This window comes from Heterodontus francisci, chromosome 1 (genome assembly GCF_036365525.1).
Source record: "Heterodontus francisci isolate sHetFra1 chromosome 1, sHetFra1.hap1, whole genome shotgun sequence".
In the NCBI taxonomy this organism is placed as follows: domain Eukaryota; kingdom Metazoa; phylum Chordata; class Chondrichthyes; order Heterodontiformes; family Heterodontidae; genus Heterodontus; species Heterodontus francisci.
In genome coordinates this window covers 44786567-44800008 of record NC_090371.1, presented here as the reverse complement: position 1 = coordinate 44800008, position 13442 = coordinate 44786567, and the positions used below count along the sequence as shown (strand labels likewise).

Genomic DNA, 13442 nt, shown 5'->3' with positions numbered 1-13442 from the left:
TGAGAAGGATCAGAGTTCATATTTGACCTACACCTGAGCTGCAAAAACAGAAAAGGCCATTAACATTGGAAACTTCACTATCCAGCGAGACAACATTTAACGTCACTAGCAAGTGACACATTAACAACAAGCACAACCCTTGCAACACCAGGAGCAACAAGCACATCACCTGTGCAGCGTGCCAACTCCCCACTGAGAGCAACAAACGGCAAGTCTACAAGACTGAGACATCATTTTTCCACCTAAGTGATGCCGTGAATTTTTTAAAAAGAAAACACTATAAAAGACTGAGGGATTCAGTTTATTTCTAAAAGTTAATCATTAGGGGGAAAAAAAATCATGATTGGAACAATTTATATTGTAACAGAGGAATTGTTAGAGAAAGATCTTGTAAAGATTTAATCGTAAAGAGCTAGGTACTAATTAACTGGGAACCAGTTATGTGTAAGTGTTCTGGGGCTCACATTCATGGCTGCTCTGGAGAGTCATGTGACTTGTAATACTACAGTCTACAAGCAGGTCCTTGCAGCATGGAAGCTGAATGAAGTAAACAAAGAGCTCCAGTATTTTTAAGCCTAAAGTGTGATTATTTCTAACTTATGGGAGCCAGAAGACCACAAGTAGTGCAACATGCTTTGACACCCCCCAGCCTCATTTCCCAGCTATGAGTTCAAATGCAGATTGGACCAATGGTCTTGTTGCTCTATATTGCTTCAGTTCAGCCAACAACAAACCTGTTACAATCTAAATTCATTATTTCTACAGCTAGGGGAGAAAAAGATCCATCATATAGTAATGTGGACTCAAAGAAAAAAAAATGGTGTTGGATTGTTGTGTAATAAACTCTAATCCCATCTGAGGTAGATCTTTAACAATTGTCCAATCTTTTATGGTAAGTTTTAATACTTTCTTCACAAGTCATTTTTAAATTCCAGTGTGATAACTTTATCTATTTTTACAGTTCTACAGGGAGCACAGAATGCCAATCCTGTGAATCTGGGTTTTATGCCAATGCAACTGGTTCAAAAGTCTGCAGAGCCTGCCTTCCAGGTAGAGCTACCTTCTTACTGCTATGCAAGACTTCAGTGAGAATGTCGGGGTGGCTGGAAGGGTTGTTAATGCAGTAACATTGCTGTGCCTTGTCATTTTCGCCCTCCTTCCACTTGGAACTCGTGTAAAGTAAATAGAACAAACATAGGTTGAAAGCCAGCTTCAGCTGAGTTGTACAGCAAAGTGAAGTTTTAAAATAGAGCATCATGTTTGTTCCTCTCCCTTGTGGACAGTTTGCATCATCAAGCTAAAGGAAAGGAGCAGAGTTTGTGATAGACTAGCTCCTCCTGCTTGTATTGTGCTTTGTTCTTCCTGATTGTGGGACAGCACTGTAAACAGTTGATCAACTCCTCTACCCTAATACTTGTATGCTTTTTCTGTTTGAGGAAAGTCTGTTTGGAATTTGATCTGTCCCTACTGGGTTAAAAGGAATTTTCTTCTTTAACTTTTGAACCTTTTGTCTAGTCTTTTTTTTTGTAAGACTGCTACTCAGATGAACATCTGCACTGAAAGCAACTATTCAACACCTTTTGTAGATGTGGATCTATAAATTCATAGAATGATATAGCAAAGAGGCCATTTGGCCCATCATGCTGGTACTTTCAATTCTATGGTTAGACCCACTCCCCTGCGCTTTTTCTATAGAGCCCTGAGAATTTCTCTTTTTTTTTTTTTTTCAAGTATTGATCCAATTCCCTTTTTGAAAGTTACTATTGAATCTGCTTCCACCGTCCTTTCAGGCAGTATATTTTAGATCATAATCGTGTGTGTTGTCTTCAAAAGAATTATTTCCCCCTTTTTTGGATTTCTTTTTGCCAGTTATCTTAAATTTGTCCCCTCTGGTTACTGACCCTGCTTCCAAGTTGAACCAGTTTTTCCCTATCTACTCTATTTAAAATCCCTAATTTTTATTAAATTTGCTTTGAATGATCTCTGCATGAAGGAGAATAATCCCAGCTTCCCTGCTCTGCCATTCAATAATATGGCTGAACAGCTACATCAACTCCAATTCTCTGTGCTATCCTTATAGCCCTCAATTCCCTTACTGCCCAAAAATCTATCTATCTTAGTTTTGCATATACTCTGAACCCATAGCCCTCTGGAGTAGAGAATTACAAGTTTCACAACCATCTGAATGAAGAAATATCTCATCTCAGTCCGAAATAGTTGACCATTCATTCTAGACTCTTCAGCCAGGGTAACAGTGATTTGTAGAGGACTACCACAACTTCCCTACACTACATACCTCTCTACATAAAGCATGGGATCCCGTATGCTTTTTTAACAGCCTCAGTAACTTGTCCTGTAAGTACAAAGATTTGGGTATATGACTGCACCCCCCCCCCCCCACCCCCCCCCAACCCCAAAGTGTGTCTGTTCCTGCATCCATTTAATAGTTATACCCGTTGTATTGCTTTTTTTTTTAGCCAAAATGCATGACTTAACACTCTTTCCACTAAATTTTATGTTGTGTCTGCCCATTTCACCCATCTGTCAAGTCTGTTACTATCCTCTGTTTAAACAGTATTTGATTCTATTAAGTTGATCAACTGGGTAAGAGAATTCTGAGGAACCAATGTCTCACTGGGGTGTTATCCAGGCAAGTACCATCGCTGGATTGCATGGACTTGATTCTTTTTTCATTGATGTAGATCAAGTTTGAATATACTTGCATGAAAATCAGTTTGGTCTGAAGATATTCATTGGATGCAATATGCACTAAAATTCCTCTTTATTTCCCAGGTTACTTTTCTGAGAAGAATGCTACTGTCTGCGAGTCCTGTTCCCAAGGATTATTTTGCAAGTAAGCATTGTTAGTGTGCATATTTGTAGAACCACTAAAGAGTCGCTGAAGTAATTGTTTGGATTCCTGGTATGCGCTGAGTCAGTTGATGATGGCTCAGTTGGGAGAGCTGTGCAATATTATATATCCTCCTTTTTCCCCGAAATGTATCTTTTGTAGCATTCAGCTGGAATCTTTTGAGCCCAAGGTTCAAATAAAACTGGGACAGAGATGGTTCAGTGAAATAATAGCAGTTCCTGTTTTTATTTTAGGCAATGGTCCATAGAGGTCCTGATGGGAGTTCCTGTGCTTTTATTACCTTTTTCATTAATCAAAGGTCTGAGTGAACATCAACAGATCAAAATCCAAACTAAACCTTTGCAGAAGTAAAAGTGGGTAACATTTATTGTGGGAAGAGTAATTCAGTTCTAATGCACAATTTGCTCCATTACTAAGCTGTTTCTTCCGACACTGAGTTAATCAGCCAGAGGCTCAACCTCTTCAATGCGCTGCAAGCTGGCATCCCGGCCTCAGTCTTACAACATCCAAAATGCTACAGCCCGTGACCTCCCACCTGACCAGTATTGCACTCCCAATTTCCTGCCCTTCCCTCTGTTGCCTTCAACTGGTTCTATGTGTTGCAGAGAGTTGACTTCAAAGTTCTCTCCCACGCTTTCAGATCTCTCCTTGACCTTACTCCATCTTTTCCAGCCTCGTGTTCCTGCATCCACCCTGCATTCCTCAAAAATCAGCTGCTTCTTAGCCTTCCTTCCATTGTTCAACCGCTATTTTCTTGCTCTCCTTTGACTCCCTGAAACATTCCTTCTGTCTTGTTTTCTATTTCTCTGAGTCAAAGCTCCGAAACATTCTTATGTTTTGATCATGCCCTTAACGTATCCCCTCTTCTGTTTCCCTCTTCCTCTCCCCCCTTCCCCTCCCCCTTATGTGAAACCATTTGGCATACCATTCACATCAGGAATGCCAGTTGAGATTTGAGATTCCATCCTTGGAACTGAACTGAACTGTGTTGTCTGTCAAATATAGTCACGTGTATGGAAGGAGGCCATTTGGCTCATCAAGTCCATGCCAGCTCTCCACAGAACTATCCTGTCGGTCCTATTCCCCTGCTTGATCCCCATAGCCTGCTTCCTTCAAGTGGACACCAAAATATCCTTTTGAAGTCATTGTCTCTGCTTTCACCACCCTTGTGGGCAGTGAGTTCCAGGTCAATACCACTCCTGTGTTAATAAAAAAAAAAAAAAATCTTCATATTCCCCTTGCATCTTTTGCTCAAAACCATCAATCTGTGTCCCCTAATCCTTGTACCATCAGTTAGTGGAAACAGTCTTTCCTTGTCTAATCCAAGTCTGTCATAATGTACCTTCCATCATTTTGGATTCCATCCTATTTTCTGGTTAATATGTGTCATATGCTTTCTTGCTTTTCAGCACAACTAACTGTAGCAAGTGTACAATGTGCCCTGGTGGGGAGGAAGCTCTGTCTACAGCCGCAACAGAGTGCACACAGTGTCGACCAGGTACTGTTTCAGTATGTAGTTGGGTGGAGGGACTGTGCGCAGAAATTGAGGATCCTTTTGGGGGAAATTAAATATTTGGGGGGTGGGGTAGGAGCAAAGAGGGAAGAAAACCGGTAACTTTCAGAAATTTCAATCTACTGCTTTAGGATGAAGTAGTGGAGTTTTTCAGATGGTGGGGAATGTCTGTTACCAGCTTCTAATGTAGCCCCTAACTTTTGGTTCAAAACTTTTTTTTTTTTTAATTTAATTTTTTTGTTGGTGACTCTGCCAAAGCTGTATTTATTGGCCATGCTTCATTGCCCTGAAGCTGGTGGTGAGCTGTCTACTTGAACTGCTGCAATTCTTGTACGCATGCGCGCGCACAATTTCTTTCTTTCTGCTCTTCCATCCCTCTTCGCACGAAATAACAGCAATGCTCCAAACAATGAAATCCAGTAGTGGTGAAATCTGTTAACTCAGATCAGTTGAATTTAAATACAGTGGAAAGTGAGGGGGAAGAGAAAAGAGTCCAGCATGCTGTCTAAAGTGAAACGTTGTTCCTGTAAAACAGACTTATTCTAATTGCTTCAATTGAAGTGCAGATTCATTTGATCCAAATGGGGCTCTATTTTCTGATATTGCAATATTGATAGAATCATCTTAGGCAGTCCCTCAGGATTGAGGATGATTTGCTTCCGCTGCAGTTCAATATGATGTGTTATGACCAAGGATGGAGGAGTGCACTCTTTCTCCAGTTCCACTTCTCCATGGTTCACAACATATATTTAAATATTTTATCCAGTTACTAATACGATCAATTATATACTTTATCTTTTTAGTTTCAGAATAAACTTCTGCCAACCAGGTGTCTGTTAATTACAAAATTTCTCAAGCTTTCTCTGCAGAGATCAACTTTACAAAAAAAAAATACTTTGACCAAATATTTCTTAATTCTTGAAGAAAAATAAGATATGAAATTTTCCAGATGGTTCTTTGGTCTGGCATCCAAGTACACGTAGACAGGTGTCACTTGACCCATGCGGTGGTCACTGGGATCTTTCAGAAGCAGTTCGTTCAGGAGATATCAAGAGAAAGTCTTGTAGACGCTTCTCAGGAGAAATGCTGCATCAGTTTCTCCAGTTCTCACGCTGGATTCTCTGTTGCTCAGAGGTGGAACAGGATGAGCTGGTAGCCTCTCGCTCTTAGTAGGCTTACAGCCCAACTGCCCATTCAAACAGTTCAAAAACGAAACCAACTCCTGACCACCATAAATCTGGACGTTACTCCTCTGTTAACAACTCTAATAGTCAGCAAGGCTTCTGCTGTTTGTTTAGCTTAAGACAGGTGACCTCGAGTAAGTTCCTTTAAACAAAGTCCCAAATATCTTACCAGTGACGTTTTTAAAAAAAAAAAAGTCCATCTCCTGAAATATTCTCCACAGTCTTTGACACAGTCTTCAAAAAAATAATAAATATTCAGGACAGATGGCTGATAACTCCAATGTGTGATCTGCAGACTCTGCCACGTGAGGTGCTTGAAGGGTCAGGTAGATGAGTAGTTTGGAGGTCTGTACACCCTTCCGCTGCCTTGACTGTGTCTCCGCATATTCCCGACAAACTGAAGACCTGTGCTCCAGAACTTGCTGTGCCCCTAGCCAAGCTGTTCCAGTACAGCTACAACACTGGCATCTACCCAGCAATGTGGAAAATTTCCCAGGTATGTCCTGTGCACAAAAAGCAGGACTAGTCCAACCTGGCCAGTTACTGCCCCATCTACACTCCATCATTAAAGTGATGGAAGGTGTCATCAACAGTGCCATCAAGCAGCACTTGCTTAGCAATAACCTGCTCAGTGATGCTCCGTTTGGGTTCCGCTAAGGCCACTGAGCTTCTGACCTCATCACAGCCTTGGTTCAAAGATGAACAAAAGAGCTGAACTCCAGAAGTGAGGTGAGAGTGACTGCCCTTGACATCAAGGCAGCATTTGACCGAGGAGGACATCAAGGAGCCCTAATAAAACTGAGGTCAATGGGAATTGGTGAAAACTCTCCGCTGGTTGGAGTCATACCTAACGCAAAGGAAGATGGTTGTGGTTGTTGGAGGTCAATCATCTGAGCTCCAGGACATCACTGCAGGAGTTTCTCAGGGTAGTGTCCTAGGCCCAACCATCTTCAGCTGCTTCATCAATGACCTTCCTTCAATCATAAGGTCAGAAGTGGGGATGTTCGCTGATAATTGTATAATGTTCAGTACCATTTCGTGACTCCTCAAATACTGAAGCAGTCTGTGTAGAAATGCAGCAAGACATGGACAATATCCAGGCTTGGGCTGATGTGTGTCGCAAATGTTACTTGCCACTTAAGTGCCAGGCAATGACCATCTCCAACAAGAGAGCATCTATCCATCTCCTTGACATTCAATAGCATTATACCAAGGCTGAATTTCCCACTATCAACATACTAGGGGTTACCATTGACCAGAAACTGAACTGGAGTAGCCATATAAACACCATGGCTACAAGAGCAGGTCAGAGGTTAGGAATCCTGCGGCAAGTGATTCACCTCCTGACTCTCCGAAGCCTGTTCACCATCTACAAGGCACAAGTCAGAGTGTGATGGAATACTCTCCACTTGCCTGGATGGGTGCAGCTCCAACAACACTCAAGCTCAACACCATCCAGAATAAAGCAGCTCGCTTGATTGGCGCCCCATCCATAAACTCCCTCCACCACTGACGCACAGTGGCAGTGTGTACCATCTACAAGATGCACTGCAGAAATACACCAAGGCTCCATAGACAGCACCTTCCAAACCTGCGACCTCTACCAACTGGAAGGACAAGGGCAGCAAATGCATGGGAACACCACCACCTGCAAGTTCCCCTCCAAGTCACACACCATCCTGACTTGGAACTATATCGCTGTTCCTTCACTGTCGCTGGGTCAAAATCCTGGAACTCCCCACATGGACTGCAGTGGTTCAAGAAGGCAGCTCACCACCACCACCTTCTCCAGGGCGATTAAGGATGGGCAATAACTGACCTAGCCAGTGACGCCCACATCCCATGAATAAATATTTTTTTTTTTTAATGCTTTCCTAATAGGACAGTCACAAGCCAGGGACACTCAGCAGCAGAATTGTATTCAACCGTAATCTGTAACCTCATGGCCTGGCATATCCCTCACTCTACCATTACCATCAAGCTGGGGCACTAACCCTGGTTCAATGAAAAGTGCAGGAGGACATGCCAGGCGCTGCACCAGAACTACCTCCATGAGGTTTCAGCCTGGTGAAGCTACAACACAGCACTACTTGCATGCCAAACAGAGGAAGCAACATGTGATGGGCATGGCTCAGAAGCCCAGGCTATGCGCTGGGGACATGGGTTTAAATCCCACCTTGGCAGCTTGTGGAATTTAAATTCAAGTAATATAAAAAAAAAAAAAATCTGGAATTGAAAGCTAATATCAGTAATAGTGCTAAGAAACTATCATCGATTTGTCAAAAAAAAAACATCTGGTTCACTAATTTCCTTTTTAGGGAAGGAAATCTGCTGTCCTTACCTGGTCTGGTCTACCAGATCCACAGCAATGTGGTTGACTCTTAAATGCCCTCTGAAATGGCCTGGCAAGCCACTCAGTTGTCAAGGACAATTAAGGATGGGCAATAAATGCTGGCCTTGCTCATGCCACCCACATCCCATGAAAAGAATAAAAAGACTGGGCTGAGCGATCCCACAACCAACAGATCAGATCTAACCTCTGCAGTCTTGCCACAACTGGTTGTGAATGGTAGTGGACAATTAAACAACTGACAGGAGGGGGAGGCTCCACAAGTATCCTCCTTCTCACCAATGGGGCAGGCCAGCACATCAGTGCAAAAGACAAGGTTGAAGCATTTGCATCCATCTTTAGCCAAAAGTGCCCAGATGGATTCTCTATCTCCTCCTGAAGTCCCCAGCTTCACAGATGCCAGTCTTCAGCCAATCTGATTTACTCCATGATCTCCAGAAGTGGCTGAAGGCATTAGATACAGCAAAGGCTATGGGTTCTGACAACATTCCAACAATAGTACTGCAGAATTGTGCTCCACAACTGGTATGGAGGGAAGGTCTTACGAGGAAAGGCTGAGGGACTTGAGGTTGTTTTCGTTGGAGAGAAGGAGGAGGAGAGGTGACTTAATAGAGACATATAAGATAATCAGAGGGTTAGATAGGGTGGATAGTGAGAGTCTTTTTCCTCGGATGGTGATGGCAAACACGAGGGGACATAGCTTTAAGTTGAGAGGTGATAGATATAGGACAGATGTTAGAGGTAGTTTCTTTACTCAGAGTAGTAGGGGCGTGGAACGCCCTGCCTGCAACAGTAGTAGACTCGCCAACTTTAAGGGCATTTAAGTGGTCATTGGATAGATATATGGATGAAAATGGAATAGTGTAGGTCAGATGGTTTCACAGGTCGGCGCAACATCGAGGGCTGAAGGGCCTGTACTGCGCTGTAATGTTCTAAATTCTAAACTAGACACTCCCATAACCAAGCTGTTCCAGTACAGCTACAACACTGGCATCAACCCGGCAATTTTTAAAAAATCTAACCCCTGTTTGTTTTTTTCAAAATATAAAGTGGCCTTTATATCGACCCTGGCAATGTGGAAAATTGCCCAAGTATGTCTTGTGCACAAAGCTGGACAAGTCCAACCCACTCAATTACTAAAATAAAAGCAAAATACTGCGGATGCTGGAAATCTGAAACAAAAACAAGAAATGCTGGAATCACTCAGCAGGTCTGGCAGCATCTGTGGAAAGAGAAGCAGAGTTAACGTTTCGGGTCAGTGACCCTTCTTCGGAACTGACAAATATTAGAAAAGTCACAGATTATAAGCAAGTGAGGTGGGGGTGGGGCAAGAGATAACAAAGGAGAAGGTGCAGATTGGACCAGGCCACATAGCTGACCAAAAGGTCACGGAGCAAAGGCAAACTATGTTAATGGTGTGTTGAAAGACAAAGCATTAGTACAGATTAGGTGTAAATACACTGATTATTAACAGCAGCAAGTGCAAACCTGAAAAAAACAGTGGGTAAGCAAACTGAACAAACTAAGATGAAATGAAATAAATGCAAAAAAAAAAGGATTGTAAAAAAGGATGTAAAAAAAAAAGAGAAAGAAAAGAAAAAAGGAAGAAAAACTAACTAAAAATGAAAGTAAAATGGGGGGCTGTCATGCTCTGAAATTATTGAACTCAATGTTCAGTCCGGCAGGCTGAAGTGTGCCTAATCGGTAGATGAGATGCTGTTCCTCGAGCTTGCGTTGATGTTCACTGGAACACTGCAGCAATCCCAGGACAGAGATGTGAGCATGAGAGCAGGGGGGAGTGTTGAAATGGCAAGCAACCGGAAGCTCAGGGTCCTGCTTGCGGACTGAGCGGAGATGTTCCGCAAAGCGGTCACCCAGATTGCACTTGGTCTCCCCAATGTAGAGGAGACCACACTGTGAGCAGCGAATACAGTATACTACATTGAAAGAAGTACAAGTAAATCGCTGCTTCACCTGAAAGGAGTGTTTGGGGCCTGGGATAGTGAGAGAGGAGGTAAATGGGCAGGTATTACACCTCCTGCGATTGCAGGGGAAGGTGCCCTGGGACGCGGACGAGGTGGGGGTAATGGAGGAGTGGACCAGGGTGTCGCGGAGGGAACAATCCCTTCGGAATGCTGACAGGGGAAGGGAGGGGAAGATGCGACTGGTAGTGGCATCACGCTGGAGGTGGTGAAAATGGCGGAGGATGATCCTTTGGATATGGAGGCTGGTGGGATGAAAAGTGAGGACAAGGGGAACTCTGTCACGGTTCTGGGAGGGAGGGGAAGGGGCGAGGGTAGAGGTGCGGGGAATGGGTCGGACACGGTTGAGGGCCCTGTCAACCACAGTGGGGGGGAAATCCTCGGTTGAGGAAAAAGGAGGTCCTATCAGAAGCACCGTCATGGAAGGTAGCATCATCAGAGCAGATGCGTCGGAGACGGAGAAACTGGGGGAATGGAATGGAGTCCTTACAGGAGGTAGGGTGTGAAGAAGTGTAGTCGAGGTAGCTGTGGGAGTCGGTGGGCTTATAATGGATATTGGTAGACAACCTATCCCCAGAGATGGAGACAGAAGTCGAGGAAGGGAAGTGTCAGAGATGGACCATGTAAAGGTGAGAGAAGGGTGGAAATTGGAAGCAATTACTCAATTACTGAATCACTCAATTACTACCCTATCTGTCTACTTTCGATCATCAGCAAAGTGATGGAAAGGGTTGTCAACAGTGCTATCAAACGGCAGTTGCTCAGTTTGGGTTCCACTAGGGCCACTCAGCTCCTGACCTCGCTACGGCCTTGGTCCAAACATGGACAAAAGAGCTGAACTCGAGAGGTGAGAGTGACTGCATTTGACTGAGTATGGCATCAAGGAGCCCTAGCAAAACTGGAGTCAGTGGGGGGTGGGCGAGCTCTCCACTAGTTGGAGTCATACCTAGCACAAGGGAAGATGGTTGTGGTTGTTGGTCAATCATTTCAGTTTGAGGACATCACTGCAGGAGTTCCTCAGGGTAGTGTCCTAGGACCATCTATCTTCAGCTGCTTCATAAATGACCTTTCCTCCATCATAAGGTCAGACGTGAGGATGTTCGTCGATTGCACAAGGTACAGCACCATTTGCGACTCCTCCGATAATGAAGCGGCCCATGTCCAGATGCAGCAATACCTGTACAACATCCAGGCTTGGGCTGATAAGAGGCAAGTAACATTTGTGCCACACAGGTGCCAGGCAATGACCATCTCCACCGAGAGTATCTAACCATCTCCCCATGACATTGAATGGCATTACCATTGCTGAATTCCCCCACTGTCAACATCCTGCAGGTTGCCATTGACCAGAAACTGAACTGAGCCAGCCACATAAATACTGTGGTTACAAGAGCAGGACAGAGGCTGGGAATTCTGCAGCGAATAACAACACTCAAGAAGGTCGGCATTTTCCAGGATGAAGCAGCTTGCTTGATTGGCACCCATCAATCACCTTCAACATTCACTCCCTTCACCACTGATGCACAGTGGCAGCAGTGTGCATCATCTACAAAATGTACTGCAGCAGCTCACCAAGCCTCTTTTGACAGTACCTTCCAAACTTGCGAACTCTTCCTCCTAGAAGGACAATGGCAGCAGATGCATGGGAACACCACCACCTGCAAGTTCCCCTCCAAGCCACACACCATCCTGACTTGGAACTATATCACTGTTCCTTCACTGTTGCTGCTCAAAATCCTGGAACTCCCTTCCTCACAGCATTGTTGATGTACCTATACCCCAAGGACTGCAGCAGGTCAAGAAAGCAACTCACCACCTTCTCGAGGGCAATTCGTCACCTAGCCAGTGACGCTCTCATCCCATGAACAAAATAAAAAAACAAGTTGGCTTGGGAGAGGACACTGCTGTTGGAAGGCCTTTCTTGCCACTAGATTTGGAGGATTTTACTTTTTGTTCATGGGCTGTGGGCGTCGCTGGCTAGGTCAGCATTTACTGGTTCCCTTTATCCACAGCACATTTTACTACTTCAAAGGACTCCAATAAATTGGTTAAACATGATTTCCCTTTGACAAAACAATGTTGATTTCTGCCTGATTGCTTTGTGACTTTTTCTAAAGTGCCCACAATAACACCTTTAATAGCTTCTAACATTTTCCCTATGACGTATGTTAACTGCCTGTAGTTTCTTGCTTTCTGTCTCCCTCCCTTTTTTGAATAAAGGAGTTACATTGTCTATTTTCCAATCTAATGGAATCTTCCGCCGAATGTAGGGAATTTTGGAAAATTAAGACCAATGCATCAGCTTTCTCACTGACCACTGTTAAGACCCAACAATGAAGTCCATCAGGACCTGAGGACTTGTCAGCCCACAGCTCCAACAATTGCTCAGTACCACTTCCCTGGTGCTTGTAATTTTCGTCAGTTCCTCCCTCCCTCCCTTCCATTTCCTGATTTACAGCTATTTCTCTGTTACTTGTATCCTCTATGGTGAAGACCAATGCAAAATAAATGTTCATTTCATCTGCCATCTCCTTATTTTCCCTTATTAATTCCCCAGACTCTCTTTCTATAGGATCAATGCTCACTTATTGTACACTCACTTTATATTAAAAAAAAAATCCATAGGAACTGTTACGATCTGTCTTTATATTTCTAGCTAGCTTTCTCTTGGACTCTAATTTTACCTTCCTTATCAATCTTTTAGTCATTCTTTGCTGTTTTTTATATTCTGTCCAATCTTCTGACCTGCCACCCATCTTTGCACAATTATGTTTTATTTTAAGTTTGATACTATCTTTCTTTAGTTGACCATGATTTGCGGGTTCTCCCCTTTGGAATTTTTCTATCTCGTTGGAATGTATCTATTCTGTGTATTCTGAAATATTCCCTGCATCTCTAGCAACCTATCCCTTGACCTACTTTGCCAGTTCACTTTAACTAGGTCTTTCATGCTGTCATAATTGTCTTTTTATTTAAGTTTAAAATACTAGTCTTAGACCCACTCTTCTCTCCCTCATACTGAATGTAAAATTCAGTCATTTTCTGATCTCTGCTGCCTAGGGGTGCCTTCACTGAGGCCATGAATTAAATGTTATCTCATTGCATAATATCAGGTCTAGTATAGCCTGCTCTCAGGTTGGCTCCAGAACGTTTTCGGGGTAATTTTTTTTTTCAACAGCACATTCTGTGAACTCCTCATCTAGGCTACCTTTGCCCAATTAGTTTTCCGAGTCTATATATGTAGATTTAAAATCCCCCATGATTATTGTCCAAAACTTCTGACAAGCGCCCATTATTTCTTCCTTTTTATACCCCATCCTACTATGTGGTTACTATTAGGGGGGCTTTACACCATTCCCACAAGTGATTTCTTGATTTGAACCCTGTCCTCTGAGCATTTGCCTGGGCTTCTGGATTACTAGTCCAGTGACATTACCACTGCACCACTGCCTCCCTATCTTGCGGAGGCACCTCTAGTGGTAGTTCAGTGCTTTGACGTGCCTGCAGAGTGTTGGAAGAGGTAGCTGTGGGGGTGGCGCAG

The 13442-nt window shown here is 43.6% G+C and overlaps 1 protein-coding gene across 1 annotated transcript in view; it reads left to right on the top strand.

The window, feature by feature from the left end:
- si:dkey-21a6.5 (proprotein convertase subtilisin/kexin type 5) overlaps window positions 1-13442 on the top strand; it is a 64541-nt gene that overhangs the window by 38793 nt on the left and 12306 nt on the right. Inside the window, exons 4-6 of the mRNA XM_068029829.1 lie at window positions 962-1050; window positions 2794-2854; window positions 4282-4370. Of these exons, the coding sequence (XP_067885930.1) occupies window positions 962-1050; window positions 2794-2854; window positions 4282-4370 (239 nt within the window). The remainder of the gene's footprint in view (window positions 1-961; window positions 1051-2793; window positions 2855-4281; window positions 4371-13442) is intronic.